The sequence below is a fragment of the Vipera berus genome, assembly GCF_964194415.1.
Source record: "Vipera berus genome assembly, chromosome: 4".
Classification (NCBI taxonomy): domain Eukaryota; kingdom Metazoa; phylum Chordata; class Lepidosauria; order Squamata; family Viperidae; genus Vipera; species Vipera berus.
Window position 1 is genome coordinate 98,558,387 of NC_138206.1, and position 16,321 is coordinate 98,574,707.

Sequence of the window (16,321 nt, forward strand, 5' to 3'; positions counted from 1 at the left end):
ATCTTTTTCTTGAAATGGAGATTATACAACTGAGTATCATTCATATATTAGTGATACCTCCACCCAGTAGACCAAGGCTTCATGTAGACCAAGGGTCCCCAACCTTTTGATTCCATAGATCGGCAGTGGTGGTACAAATGAACCTTCGTGTGCTCGCTTGCTGCTTTGCTAGCCCGGTTCCCAACAGTCCATGGCTCGGTAGCTGTCATGGCCCGGGGTTGGGGACTCCTGATGTACACCTTAAGCATCAGGGAGGAATAGGATGGTTCCCCCCCCCCAGCTCTCTACTTTGGAGTTCTTCTAAAGTTGACCTATTCCCCATTGACTGAAACCAGTCCTCAAGGAGGAGAACACAGCAAGACAGTGTTTCTCACAGGCAACTTTCTTGGTTCAGAAGGATACCACGTTCAATTGAACTGAAGACTGTTGAGAAATTCAGTTGTACTGCCCCAGTGTGGTGCCACCACAGATCATCTCCTGAAATGAGCAATACAATTTCCATCCTATAACCAGGCCTGAATCCTGACCAACAAGCATCCAGAAAATCTTTAGGATTCTCTGTGGCTAAGTACTATCCCAATCTCTTCTTTCCATAGAGAAGGTTGGACCCTGGATGATAATGACCTAAATATACCACTAACCGTTATGATTGCAAGATCTTTGAAGATGTATGTCCAGCAAAGAATGCCCCCTTTAAAACGATGCTGGCCTTTGAGATTTATGCATATTATCCACAAAGAAAATATGCTCATAAGCAATCTATCAATGGAGTAACCAGTTAAGTAATGTTTGCCTAACTAGGATTAAGACCAGTCCTATATACTGACATAAAAGTTACATTTAAAATACCTTTTCATTTCTGCTTGTTCTTTCTTTTCTTGGATCATTTTAATTTCACTGTCTTCCCTTTGTGCATTTCTGTACCTTACTGTATTAGAATGCTGGAAGAAAAATGTTTTGTTAATCTGTTTTCTATTTTTTGCTGTAAAAATTAACAGTATACAATTGCATTAAACCTTTAAAAGAGAAAAAGAAAGTTTTCCATCAGGGTTGGGAGAAAATAATAACTATCAGGAATTATGATTAACTATTGTTAAACATTTTCTTTACCATTTTGTATATTTATTTATCTATTGCATTGGTCCAGTTAAATGTAAGCATGTTTGAACATATTACTGAGTTTAATATTAATTCAGCACTGAGTTATCAGTTAGTTAGAAATTATGTTTAATTTATGATTGATAATAATAGGTCTTAAACATCAATTTATTATGATTAAGGAGCAAAGATCAATCCAATAAAATAAAATAAATGGCCCTGACGATAGAAACAAGAATGTAGCCATTCTGAATATTACAGAAAGCTGAATGCTTAGCTGGGATAGTAAAAATGCACAGCAGTGTTCTGAAGTGAAATCACTTAAAAAGTAAGAAGCAGGAAAGATATTTTGATAAAATGTCCAATTGCATAGCATCAGGCTATTTTATCCATGTTCCAAATACATTGTTTAAGAGCTTTAAATATACCATTTTTAAATATACCATTAAATATACCAATTTAAATATACCATAAACGCCATAAAAGATATATCCTTAGACATATATCCTTAGTTTTCTCAGAGTTGATTCACTTGGCAGGATGTTGATTATAGAAGGTTAAGGGGGCATTAGATTAGCTTTAGCCATGGCAAGTCTACATTGTCACAGTTGGGGTTCTAGAGAAATAAGGCTGGCTTCACTATGAAGCAGCACTTGGGACCCAATAGAAAGATCCAAAGATCACCCTCAGGAACTTGCATTGGTGATATTTATAAGCACAAGACTTAACTGTTTGTCCTGAAATAACCAAAGGGTTGGGGGGTATGAAGGTCTCCAATTAGATAGAAAAAACTTCAAATCGTACATAATGATCTTGGCTGTTTTCCATAACGTGAAGGATTTGAATGTCCTGCAATATTCCCAAACTATCTCATTTCTTCTGAGCATGCTCACTAATGTCCCATTTACAATTAATATTGATAGGATCATAAATTCAGCTTTAACTTATGGTATATCTTTCTCACAATTAGTTGTGAAGAACAATAAAACTCATCTCAATCCCTCCACTGGGAAGGAAAGTGTAGGCCAAGCATGTCAAACTCGCGATGTCACGTGATGTCATGAGACGTATCGGAACTATTTTGCCATTGCCGACAATGGGGTGGGGTGGCTTCTGGACGACACGTCTGGCCCACGCGCCGGCAGTTTGACACCCCTGGTGTAGGCAGTATCATCTGCCTAAATTAAAACAAGGATTTGTCTACCAGCCAAACATGATATCTGTCTGTATGTTATATGCAATTTTGCTAATGAGAAACAGCTGTCATCTTCCCAAGTAGTATTCCAGGAAAGATGTGATAGATTATTATGAATTCTGACCCAGCTGGAGATGTCTTTTATTCCAAATTATAATTCCCAGGAACAATTTACTTTGCTCATTTGTGAACTGAGATTCAGTAACTGTGTAATTTGAAATAACTGTGAATGCTGTTTTTGTACTTGAAAGGATCATTTCACTAAAGAATGCACTCAAATGGAACATTGGTAATACAGGGTTTTAAAAATCTGTGTTATAATAGCCCAGGTATTTTAAACTTCATTCTGTTTTCAGTCTTACTTAGGTATTACTTAGACTATTCACTTAAACTTACATCTTGAGTTAATGTTTCAAGAGACTTTCCTCTGCTGATTCGCTGACTGTTGGAGCCATGCCTTAGTGACCTGAAATAATGACATTCATTTAGTAAAAAACTAAGATCACTGAATGTGCATCAGTGGGACAACAGATTCTGCAATTATGGGTTTGATTTTGCATTACACCCAGCTGCATCTTGCTTTCTACAAATGGTGACTTTCACCTGTTTTGGATTACAGTTCCCACATTAGCTGGGAATCATGACAGCTGAAGGTCAACAGATATTAAAGGTGCTAAGTTAGGGAAGTAAGAAGCTTTTATCTGCAATGCAGAATTCCTAGTTGTACTAATCCAAAGAGATGGTGGAGCAGTTCATTTTTTTTCTTCTTTTTAATGGATTTTCTCAAAAGCAAGATAAGTGATTTAAAAAGTGATGATGTGGAAAATAGAAAGGTTAACTAAAAAAGTATATTACTGAACTAATTGATAAATCGGTGAGGGCAGTTGAACAATAAAGGTCATGAATGGACCACCCTGTTTACGGAATTTTTTCTTGACTGTTTACAACCAGGACTTGGATATCTTGAAAATAATTATATTTAAAATATAAGTCTTCTATTATGATAAATGTCATTATTGTTGCAATAAAATGCATCTATTGTTTATTATGAACTAATTCTAATTTACTCATGTTTCTGTGTAATAAAAATTTTATCTTCTACTTTTAACATGTTCTTAAAAGTTTTTATTGAGTTCTGCTTACCTGCGTTCTTGGCGTATATGATGCTGAACACTAAGAATAGATCGTTCTTTTGCAGGCTGTCCCTCAAAAGATCCACTAAGCATACGCTGGCGAGTACAGGCTCTAGGTAAACAGATACTATGATAAGTAATAATTAGGGATATACAGCACTTAGAACTCTGAAAAAGTGTTTCAGACTTTGAATGTAACATTGGTGTGCAACTTTTTAAAGAACCTACATAATTTTCTGGGATCATGGAAATGACACAGTTATCTTAAAGAGTTCCAGACTTATATCTGTACCATCATGCTCCACAGCATTGTTTTAAAATTGAATCTGAAACAGGCATAGCCAGGAAACTGCAGATAGTGTCATGCAGCTCTCAGGAAGGATAGGAGACATCTTTCTCAAACATTGTCTATGTAAGGGATGGAAAGGTTTGAATAATAAATTCCATTTTTCAAGGTAGGATGAAAAGAGCTAGGTCAAGACTAATTCACTAAGCCATCTGTCAGTAAGTCTTACCACTAAAATGGCAACCTTCTCCATTCATCTCACTCTTGTGATTGTGTGGAACTTGGGTCCCAAGCTGTCATCCGTGATGCATTGCATTTTACATTGCTTTCATTTTACATGAAACCTACTTCATAATGAAAGGTCCTTCAAATCCCTCTTTAATACCTAAGAATTTTATTGATTGCAGACTCCTTGTCCAGAAGATTTCTTGCCCTAATGCTGAAAACAGATTTGCGAAGCTGTAAAAAAAAAGGAAAGCAACTTTATTGACTGTCTTAGTACTTAAGAATGTTGTTTAAAACCTTAACTAACAAAATCAAATGGAAGCATACAAATGCTATTATGGTGAACCAAGAGTTATTTTGTTTGTATTGAATCTGCACTTCATCTGGAAGAATTCTTAAAGATTTGGGACCAATAATTTCAGGGTAAATTTTCCATCATATACCATATGGTGTATATGCACCATATTTTCTACCATATGCCTTGGTATACCGGTATACTATGCTTATCATTAGTGAAAAGACAAGAAATAAAGCCCATGTATAAATAAGTACAATTATTAATGGCCATCCATAAATTATCCAGGCAGTTTTATGACAAACTAATAAGCTTTCTCTTTTAAAAATGAAAAGGACAGTTCTGAAATTATAAACTCTGATATCAGAATCTCCCTCCAGTTTCCAATCTCTGTGTTTAATAATATGAAATCTCAACGTGTGGCTAATTGTCCCACTTGGCAAATTGCCCACAGCTAATTGTCCAATGTTGAATTGCCCAGGGCCATGCGGTGGGGCAGGAGCAGTGGCAGAGGTGGGTCAGCGGACGAGAGGCAGATGGGGAGGAAGGCCTGCAGTGGGTCATCCGGAGCAGGGGAATGTTGTGATCTAATTCTCATAATTTTATCATTCTCATAATATCATTCAGTATTCTGGGTTATTTGATTCACACTGCATGAACTACAGATAGCATACACACAAAGGGATCTGACAGCTGTCGGCAGAATCCTTCCCCCCCCCCGTTGTATGTTTAATTAACATTTTCTATAGCTTGTGCTTTCTTTCTCTTCTACTGTGCACACAGACCAATGTTCATTTTTAAAAAACTGTTATTTCAAATGAGTATTAGAGAGAAGACATTTCAGAGGATATACTTAAATGTCAGGTTGCTATGGTAATTGCCTCTGTAGAAAGCTATAATCATCTAACAAAATGCAACCTAATGTTCCAGTCACATGGATAAAATTCCTGCTGAGTACAGGGAACTAAGTCAATCTGTGAAGCCCAATGTTATCTGGCAGTAGTGTTTCAAGACCACAAAAAGGATCTTTCCTAAAAGATTGACATTTATTTTTATATTTTTCTGATCTGTTTTAAAAACAGATTCTAGAAGTTAATGACTTTGTGTACAAAGCATTCATTGTTGGTTGACTGTTGTAGAGCTTCTGTAAACAGAATACAATTATCCCTCTTTGCTCTGCAAAATTAGAGGTATCAATACTCAGAAAGTCCATGAAATGTTTTAAAAACACAAACTCTCTTTCTGAAGAATCCTTCAATCACAAACCTTTCCAAGAAGCTCTGCCTTCCACCAACCCTACGCAGGTTAGTTTATTTCTAGAAAAATCTAGAAAAAGTGATGAGTTCAGTGTAATCACCAGCTACAGTGACATCCCACTTACATATGAGACTTCACATCACAATATGAGTGAAGATCTTTATACACTGTTGTGTCTAGTGACTTGCCTTCTGGTCAATGTATTTATCTTCAATTGCCAGCCTTTTAGAGTGATCACAGGAGGAAGAAGAAGCTGATGGAAGCCTTCTCAATAAACAAGTTGTATCTTGCTGCTGTCGATCAATAAACTGTTTCATAAAGCTTTCCCTTTAGAGAGAGACAGAGAGAGAGAAAGAGAGAGAGATAGAGAGATAGAGATGCCTCTTATTTATATTTCCTGTGTATACGTACAACAAATAAATGACAACCAAATTTAAATAAATATATCCTTTATATCATTCATCATCCAAAGCTCTTTGCTATCTGCTAGAACAATTTCCACACTTTGAAATACCAATAAAACGTATTTTTTTCAATATTTTATAATAATAAATGGGGCAGTAAGCAATAGGAACCTGTTCTATCAATTGGGCCTGTGGAAAATAGTAGACCTATGTAGAATTCATTGTAAAAGATCAATAAGATATTATTGCCAGATGAGTATTTATAATCCCACCAATATAATCCAGAAAATTTACTATTTAGTAAGCTTATTTTTAATAGAGTCAAATGCAATCTATAGATTATCATGGTCAATACTTCATAACTTATCAATTGATAAACACATTTAAAAATCACTCCCATATTTTTTCTGTCTTTCAAGATAACGTGACTAAAGATATTCTCTTGTTTTCAACTAAAGAAGATGCATTTGAAGGTAATGTTCTAATTGTAAAGCAATCAATAATTGAGAATCAATGAATGAAGTCAATGTACATAAATCCAAATTAGAATTTGTGACCATTTTTCACAATATTCAGCAATATAACAGTGTTTCAGTCAATACTTCTCCCATTTTTCTAGCTTGCAAAAAAATAGATTGTGATCTACTTTATCAAATGCTTTACTGAAATCTAAGAAATACCACATCCACAGCATTTTGCTGATCCTCTAATTTAGTCACTTTGTCAAAGAATGAAATAAGATTTGTTTTGCATGATCTGTTTTTGACAAACCCATTTTGGCTTCTGCTTATAACTTTGTCAGCTTCTACGTGTACACAGATCTGCTGCTTGATTATATTTTCCAAGATCTTTCAGGTATTGATGTCAGGCTGTTTGGTCTGTAATTTCCTGGATCTCCCCCCCTTTTTTTGAAGATGGAAACCACATCAGCTCTTTTCCAGTCCTCATGTAGTTCCTTGGTGCTCCAAGAACTTTGAAATATGTTTCAATGGTTCTGAGATGACGTCTGCCAGTTCCTTCAGAACTCTGGGATGTAATCCATCAGGGCCTAGTGAAATGAATCCTAGAGCTGACAGGTGTTCTCTTACCTTATTTTTGCATATTTTAATTTGCATTCCTAATCTGTCATTTATGGTTCTGTTTTTGGTAAGTTGAGTATTGTTTTCTTTTTTGTTTGAAGACAGATGCAAAGTATGAATTAAGCAGTTCTCCTTTCTCTCTACTGCCCATTACTTCTTTGCCATCTTCTTGCATTAGTGGACCAATTGTTCCCCCCCCTTGTTTTTTTGTGTTGAAATAAACTTTTTAAAATTGTTTTTGATATTTGTTGCAAGTCTTACTTCGTTCAAAGCCTTACCTTTCCTAACTTGATCTTTGCAGGTTTGGGCTATTTGTTGGTATGCTGCCTTAGTTATGTGTCCCTCTTTCCATTTTTTGTACTTATCCTTTTTTTCTCTCACTGGGTCTGAGAGTTCTTTGTGCAACAATGCTGTTCCCCCCCCCGGTTTTTTTAGTGGTATTAAACTGGACTGGGCTTTTATAATCAGAAATTCCATAACTGGAATTCCATAACTGGAATTCTCCATATTTCGTTCTTACAGTGGCTCTCTGATCAAACTAGAATGACTAAATTAGCTAGAGGTGGTGTGCTGATATTCCCACTTGTTTAAGGCCATACCAAAGCTTGTCATTGTCAACACAGTGAAAGGCTTTTATGTAGTCAATGAAAACATGTAGAGGCCTTTTTGGTATTCCTTTGCTTTTTCCATCATCCAATGTAGATTGATAATTTGACTTCCTTTCAAAAATCCTGCTTGTACATCAGGAAGTTGTCTGTTGGCAGTTGGATTCAAATGTTGCTAGATTATCTTCAAGAGAATTTACACATGTGTAGTATCAAGGTCTATGGTTCGTGATTCGAACAGTCTTTCGTATAATCTTTCTTTGGTATTGGGATAAATATTGACCTTTTCCATTCTTTCGGCCGCTGACTAGACTTCCATACACTTTGCCAAAGCACTGTCAGCAACTTAAAGGAATTCCACCCACTCCTGGGGCTTTGTGGGTACGCAACTGGCTTTCAACAGTGGAGAAATCTGTTTTCACTAGGAACTGTGTCAATTATTTACCCACCCGTGTTATGGATGCTCTTATTACTATGATATTCTCTTTGTTCTTCCTCTGTAGCTTTATTGATACCTCCCAGTGAGCCAGGGGGACTCACTGCTTAGTACCATATCTTCCACATCTTTGAGTCAATCCATAAAGTTTTTTGGCAGGGTAAACTGGAGTAGGTCCCTAGTAGGTCTTTCTCCGATATATATGATAGCATTAATTATCAAACATACTTAATTTGAAGTAAGACCCTATAAACACAGCTGGGGCTTACCGGTATTTTTAAGAACACATTACTATAAGAATATTATTTTTAACAACAACAATAATATATGCTGCCCGACTCCCAGTGACTCAGTGAGTTGTAAATTTTGACACAGGAGACAGGAAGGAGAACTTTTCTACACATTGAAAAATAAACTACCAAAGACTCAAAAATATGAAAATAAAGAACAAAAAACCCTCTGCCTATGAACTTCAAAAGAGCCAGCTTTGCAGTAAGAAGGCAGAAAAAGTTTACTACCTTATTTTGGGAACTGTGAAATCTGAAGGGAGCTTGGAGATTTTTACCATCTGAGGCCTGTTAGGGAATTTTTCAAATATCCGTAGGCGTAATGGGAGCTTTTCTTTGGTATCTGCATTTGCTTCACTTTGTTTCAGCTGAAAATTAAAACAAAAAAGTAAAAAACAAAAATTGGAAGGTCTTAACATCTTAGGGTTCAGGTTTTGGTGTTTCAGAACAAAATGTTTTCAAAACAGATTTTTTCAGAACAATTGCAAGCAGTTGAAAAACCACTAGGTGGCAGAAAAGAACCACAGAAGATTCTGACATCATTCTAATGTCAGTTTCTCACTATTTTAAGGCTCCTGTTGCAGTTGAAACTCAAGCAGTCCATTTCTTGAAAGACATTAAATGCAAAGGATGTTGCATAAATATTTGTTTTTTCACAGTTCTCTAAATGCTATAAGAAAAATAAAGTCAATTTAAACTCATCTGTTATTACATTAATAGATTTATGTTTTGGACTTGGACTGCAAACAGAATCTCTGTTGACTTAGAAGTTGTTAAATTCTTAGTAAACCAAGGAATCTTGTTTTGGAATTTACTGATAAGGAGTGGCACTGTAAGATACCTAAAGGCAACATAATTTGGTTTAAGCCTTTTTTTCTGTCCCACAAAGACAAGCTAATTTTTCTTCTAGAATAGCGAGGTGCTATATTTTGAATGTTTGGCTTTTAAACGGTTTTCCATACTCCATGTTTTTATTGTTGTTGCTGTGAGCTGCCAAGAGTTGGGTATATAAGATGGGCAGCCAAGTATGAATCCTAAAAAAAAATGGTCAACAGAAAGAAAATAGGAAGAAGAAAGAGGTAGAAAGAACATATGAAAATGCCTAAGGGAAAATATATTTCCCAGGCGGTTAACAAGTTTAATGCTAAGCAGCATTAAATGCTCTTTAGCCAAAGGAATGAGCATATTGTAATGAGAATTATATCCTCATTTCAATAGCTAATAGGTAAAAGTATTTCTTTTGCAACAGTAATAGGAAGAAGATATTTTCTTAAATGAGCCATGGTGGCTACTTGGCTACTAACACACCCATTAAGTTGTACAAACATTTGAAAGAAATAATTTGGCAGACATAGAATGTAACCAATAAAAGAAAAAAAGAACTAAAATTCCGGTATCCTATTTCCTCAAAATAGAGGAATGATAATTTAAAACATACACAACCAGATGCACTGCATAGACCATCCCACCCACCCACATTCAACATAGATATTTGTTTATATCACAGAATCTACATACTCCAGTGTGCCTACCTCACAAAGACTGCCCAAATGAAGTGGCTCACTAAAGCAAATCAAGCATATAACTGAATTTAGCATGCTCTCTAGGAAAGTTGATGAAGAATAAATAGATAATTTGAAGGTGTCTAATGGGCAGAGTCTCCTTTCAGCCTTCCGTATGGAAGGATAACTGCCTCCCAATAGCTCTTGCTGTTACAAACTGCACGTACCCTAGAAACACCTTGAGCTGAAGGATAAGCAAAAGGTACAGATTTAATGATAGTGTACTGAAGGATAAGGAGATCTTTAAGGGCATTGGAAAGGTCATAATTATCTTCAATCTTATCATTAATGAATTCTTAGCATGAATGCAGTAGTATACTAATTAAAACAGCTTCAGAACAGATTAGGAGATGCGACAAGCATTTCAGAGAAGCAAAGCTCCCTCAAAGGGATAGGAATGCTATTCCTTCCGGGTTGCCAACAGGGAGCCTAGCCAGTGACCCTTTTTCCTTGGTTCCCCCCTTGGAACTCCGTGTGTGTGTGTGAATGGGAGGTAGTAAGTAGATAATTTCAGGTACAAATGCCAGGTTGACTGTTGTGTATTTGATTTAACATGCATAGGTAAAGGTTCCCCCGCACATGCATGCTAGTCATTTCCGACTCTAGGGGCCGGTGCTCATCTCCGTTTCAAAGCCGAAGAGCCAGCGCTTGTCCAAGGACATCTCTGTGGTCATGTGGCCAGCATGACTAGACGCCAAAGGCACACAGAACGCTGTTACCTTCCCACCGGAGTGGTCCCTATTTTTCTACTTGCATTTTTACGTGCTTTCGAACTGCTAGGGACGAGTAACAGGCGCTCACTCTGTTACGTGGCACTCGGGATTCGACCCGCCAAACTGCCGACCTTGTGATCGACAAGCTCAGCATCCTAACCCACTGAGCCACCGCGTCCCTTTTAACATGCATACACACTTCTATAAAAAAGAGACACAACTATCGGGAATCAGAAACGTTGCAAGTGAATTTGCACTGACGGATTCTGAAACTGCTGATCACAGACTCAAAAGTCCATTAATGACAGGTTGTGACATGGTCTTATATATTCTGCTTCATTTTTTCGTGTGTGTCCTTTTTAAAAATTAAAGCCTGTGTGCTGTTCTTTAAAAAGAGAGAGAGAGAAATAAAGCAATGACAAAGACTCTTCCCCCAAATGGTAAACTAGTATTTTAGAAGGACAGGAGGGGGGAAAACTGACATCAGTCAAAGATGGGAAAATAACACAAATAGAGCTCAGAATCCCCCCAATGAAAAGTACAAAGTGAAGGAGAAAGAGAGGAGGGCTTTTAATAAAACTGCACTGCCAAAAAGGCAAGAATGGCAGGTAACAGTTCTGCAGTATTCATGTTTTAAAAGGGCTCTTGGACAATAGAAAAGACTATTAAGAGACAACTAGTAGCAACTTATTCACAGAATTTATCAAATTTATATCTCAAGTATCACCTTTTAGAGTTGAGAGCCGTTTCTATTGTTTTCGTGTAGATTTCTTTGCAGCAATGCAGCATTGGTTTGCTATTGTTTTCTTTTTGAAGTTTTTAGTTAGCCTATATTTATTTATTTATTTCGATTTATATACCGTCCTTTTCCCGAGGGACTCAGGGCGGTTTACAGGGCAAATTAAAAGAGTACAATATATACAGGTTAAAATAAAATAAAATTAAATAGCCCCAAAATAATTAAAAATTAAAACCTTAACCTAAAACCCTCAGTCCAGGCCGGCAAGCTCGAATAGCCAAGTTTTTAGGTCCCGGCGAAATGAGCGAAGGTCGGGGGCTATCCGGAGTTCCACAGGCAGCTGATTCCAAAGGGCAGGCGCACCCACTGAGAACGCTCTCCCCCTGGGGGCCGCCAGCCGGCACTCCCTGACCAGCGGCACCCTGAGGAGGCCCTCCCTGTGGGAGCGCACAGGACGATGGGAAGTTGATGCTGGCAGCAGGTGCTCCCAAAGATAGTCCGGACCCATGCCATTTATGATATGTAGAGCTGCCCATCTTAGATTTGTAACTCTGTTTGGCTCATATCATTAAAACAATCTCAAAATAAACAAAAGCAGATCCTAATAAAACAATAATCCCCATAAAACCAAAGTTAGAACAAATATAATAATCATAATCATAATCAGGCAAATGTAAGTTAAGACTAGAGTCAATCAATATAACTATCTAGCAGTTCCAAACCACAACCAGATCCCCAGGCATGATACGAAAGCCATGATTTCACAGCCTTTTGAAAGGCAATCAAGAGTTGGGGCCAATCTAACTTCCAATGCAATGTGGTTCCAAAGGGCAGGTTTTGCAGGAGAAAAAGGCTTTCTTTTTGGTTTCCATCTGATGGCGCTCTCCTTAATAAATAAAATTCATAATTTGCCTCTTTCTCCAGACTTGATGGAAATAGGGAGACATGGTCCCTCAAATTACCTAGCTTCATAAGACTTTATAAATCATTATAAACTTTTAAATATAGATGTTATTGCACAAGTCATGCATTACATCTTCCCAGGTATTCTATCCATTTCCCATCCAGTCACTTACAGTTTCTCCCTGTTTTGTTAATTCTGATGTAGATTGTTTCACATAATCACTAATTCCTTCAAGTTGCTATATTTTTCACACCCCATCATGACAATTTATTTTTCAATAATCATAATGTTATAAACTGCAAGAGTTTAAGAAATCATATATCCTGGTAGTTCTTGATGATCTGCCATCCAAGTGCCCTGTCTAGCTTTTCCAGATCAGTTGGTTTTTCAAAGGGAAGGAATGAAATATCTCATCCTATAATAAAGCCTTTAGGTACATATAAAAAAGCTTTTGGGGGCCTGATTAGGGTATGGAATGCCACTTTATTTAAAAATATCAAAAACATGAAAAAGCTTTGTAAGATTAAAGTTACTTTTCATGTTAAACCAGAACTGTATTTGTGTATGTATGTGTGAATGTGTGCATATATGTGTGGATAGGGGTTGCAATTTTAATTCAAGATTTGAGGGAGCTGGCTTCTTATGCAGAACTGCAGAAAATATGTTGGAGCCAGTATCTGTTGCTATTGTGATTCCAAGTTGCAAACATTTTGACATACATTTCACCCATTAAAAACCACATGGCAAGTCCCTTCCCCAAAATAGGCTAAACACTCTGGTCTTCCAATGAAGACTTTGGAAGTTCTTTCTACACTAAGCCATAGTAATGCAAACTCATCCTTTGCAATTTTAACCCATGCCACCATTCCTGTGGCAGGTTCTGTGTTCTGTTTGGGATAAATTTATACATTAAGCCAAAAGCAAATAAAATAATTATCTTTGTACAAGGCAACACGAAGTGTGCCCAATTTTAATAAACAAAACCGAGGAGCAATAAAAATACTCATTTGTGGGGCAGTCTAGCAAAAGAATATATAAGCAAGGGTAGGAAAAAGCATTGTGCTGAAACAATATAATGATTAATAACATGCTTTAAAATAATCTAAGCTCAAAATCATTCTGCAATGCCTCACAACATCTGTCGTGCTGAGATAATGCTACCTATTGGGAAGTATAAGGCATTTAACTTCACTTAGTGCCTTTGAACACTTTGGGGTGCAATATTTGCTCAGCATGGTGCATATCTTGTTCTTCCTCTGCATTGTTCAATTTATAGAAAGTGCTTGCATTATTTTAACCTCATCCACCCAATAACTTACAACTATACCCCAAAGGTTCAAAATATGTAAAAGTTTTTTACAGTCACTTTTCCAGCTTTAAATTCTGTATCATAGCTGACTTCATAGCTGAATTCATTTTTTTTAAAGCTTTGGTGCACTTTTGTTTAAACTTTTAAAGAAAATGTTTAAGAATTTGCAAAAGTATCTTTGAACTTTCAGGTAGCATGTATTTATCAATGATGTTCACTAAGTAAGTGAGGCTTTGAGAGAGCATGAAATATTAATGTGGGATGCCTAACATTAGCTGACAAAAGTAAACTTTTCCATTCTCCTTCCCTCTGCAGTAACATATATACCCCCAAATCTCTTTCGAGGATCAGACTAAGGATCTTGAAAAATAGGGCAAAAAGGGGCATAGCAAGAAAGGGACAAAATATATTTACTTTCCTAAATTTTTTAAAGGCTACAATCGTACACTGAATTACCAGAAACTGGACAAAAGGATTTCTGACATATGTCAGGAAATTGCAGGATGGAGAACAAGATGGAGAAGGAGAAGGAGAAACAGGTTCAGTCAATCTGTAAAGCTGGAGTGAACACTGGGGATTTTTAAAAATCCCAGCATTATAAATAATATTTTGATATGACCAGAAAAAGTTGTCATTTACATTTGAACAACATAAAAACAATAGTTTTATTAATAATACTTACTGGAGTCTATTTAAGTCCAATATTAATAATATTGTTTAAGTCCAATGTTAGCATTCTAAATTGATTTTGCAAGCTTTGTCAAGATGGAATGTAACCATATCAACTAGAAATAAGCGAAGACTGGAACAGTTTTTAACAAGTTTGAATAGCCAATTAAGTAATAGGTAACTTTTTTCAATGTCATTTTTCTCTGATTTTATGAGTCACTATCATGGGTTGAGGACTTACATTTACACATTTCAAAGATGTATTTGTCATTTTGTTAAACAGCCAAATATATGAAAAAGGCACACAGATATTTGACAAATAAAATGTTCACAGGAACTCATGAATATATTCTATTTTAATCCACATGATACAGCCTTTGAAAAGGTCAGATCTGTCTGAAATCAATGGTGCATTTGGAATGAAGAGCTCTTACCAAGAGGTACAGTTTCCCTAAAACTGGCTAGCCATGCTGAGTGACTTCATGTTGAGGATGAAATGCCCAACACTTTGGAAACCGTCTTTTTTATTGAGAACCTTTCTGGCTGTGGTATGAGGTATTGTTGTTGTTAGTTGCAAAGTCGTGTTCGACCCATCGTGACCCCATGGACAGGTATGAGGTACAAACACCACAAAATGAATAAGTAAATACACAAGCAGATAAAGAAATAAACTGTTTTTAATAAAAAAATTAATAAAATCAATCTTCTCAAGCATTAATAATTCAGCCAACATTTAAATACTTTGGATGCACAACGATAAAAGACACTGCACAATGCAATGACAAGAGACATTGGAAAGGACCCCAACATATTTTATTTTATTATCCTGAAGGTAATAGAAAAAGAAGCTGACCAAAGACTAGTGGCTAGATATGTCCCTGAACACAAATGCAATGAGCTATTATGGACAGGTAAATCTATTTCAAAGTATTACCACAGGTTAACAAAGAGTCAGAAGTGACTGAATATCTGAGCCAAAACAATATCAGTAGTCTGTGCCATGTAAATATAAATATTTATTCAGAAAACTTCACAAAAATGGATTAATTTGAGATAAAGATTCTTGCTAAGTTTTAAAGCTCTTTATGATAACTGGAGTGAGCGCCTGTTACTCGTCCCAGCTTCTGCCAACCTAGCAGTTCGAAAGCACGTAAAAAATGCAAGTAGAAAAATAGGGACCACTACGGTGGGAAGGTAACAGCGTTCCGTGCGCCTTTGGCGTCTAGTCATGCCAGCCACATGACCACGGAGACGTCCTCGGACAAGCGCTGGCTCTTCGGCTTTGAAACGGAGATGAGCACCGGTCCCTAGAGTCGGAAACGACTAGCACGCATGTGCGGGGGAACCTTTACCTTTACCTTTATGATAACTGGAAGCACCAAATACATCTGCACATTGAATACTATTTTTTCCAATACTTGAGCTTGGCTTTTGTATAACTAAAGTGGCATTCATGCTTTAAAGCAATAAGATATTTCAACAGGAAAGAGAAATGCTGTTAGCACCAGAAAGTTTTTGTGGAAAATAAGAAAATGAATAAAGAATAAAAATGGAGAACAAGATGCCTGCTTTATCCAGTTAATCCTGGTTATTACCTAAGCAAGAAAGTTCTACACTAAGAATTTGCAACATAGAACACAGAATAGTAGGGTTGGAAGGGTCTTGGAGGTCTTCTAGTCTAACCCCTGCACATGGCAGGAGATCCTATACCAGGGGTAAGCAACCTTGGCTCTTTCATGACTCGTGGACTTCAACTCCCAGAATTCCTGAGCCAGCATAGCTGGCTCAGGAATTCTGGGAGTTGAAGTCCACGAGTCATGAAAGAGCCAAGGTTGCCTACCCCTGTCCTATACCATTCTGAATTTTCTTCAGGCTTGATGGGATGGATACACGTGGTCATAGAAAGAATAACAAATAACAGAACAGAACAATAGAGTTGGAAGGGACGCCAGTAGTCCTCCAGTCCAACCCCCACCCAAACAGGAGACACCATGCCATTTCAGACAAATGCCTGTCCAGTCTCTTCTTAAGAATCTCCAGTGATGGAGCACCCACAATTTCTGAAGGCAACTCGTCCCACTGGTTAATTATTCTCACTGTGAGGAAATTTCTCCTTAGTTCTAGG

At 37.0% G+C, this 16,321-nt stretch overlaps 1 protein-coding gene across 3 annotated transcripts in view; it reads right to left on the minus strand.

The window, feature by feature from the left end:
* Positions 1-16,321, minus strand: part of NALCN (sodium leak channel, non-selective) — a gene marked incomplete at both ends in the record, with an annotated part of 234,296 nt that overhangs the window by 30,044 nt on the left and 187,931 nt on the right. For 2 of the 3 annotated variants that reach the window (XM_081326644.1, XM_081326643.1), the window contains 6 exons: positions 850-941; positions 2,690-2,759; positions 3,437-3,538; positions 4,098-4,171; positions 5,678-5,816; positions 8,532-8,668. In XM_081326644.1, coding sequence (XP_081182770.1) covers positions 850-941; positions 2,690-2,759; positions 3,437-3,538; positions 4,098-4,171; positions 5,678-5,816; positions 8,532-8,668 — 614 coding nt within the window. Of the gene's footprint in view, positions 1-849; positions 942-2,689; positions 2,760-3,436; positions 3,638-4,097; positions 4,172-5,677; positions 5,817-8,531; positions 8,669-16,321 lie in introns of all 3 variants that reach the window. The other variant, XM_081326642.1, reaches the window with a different exon arrangement.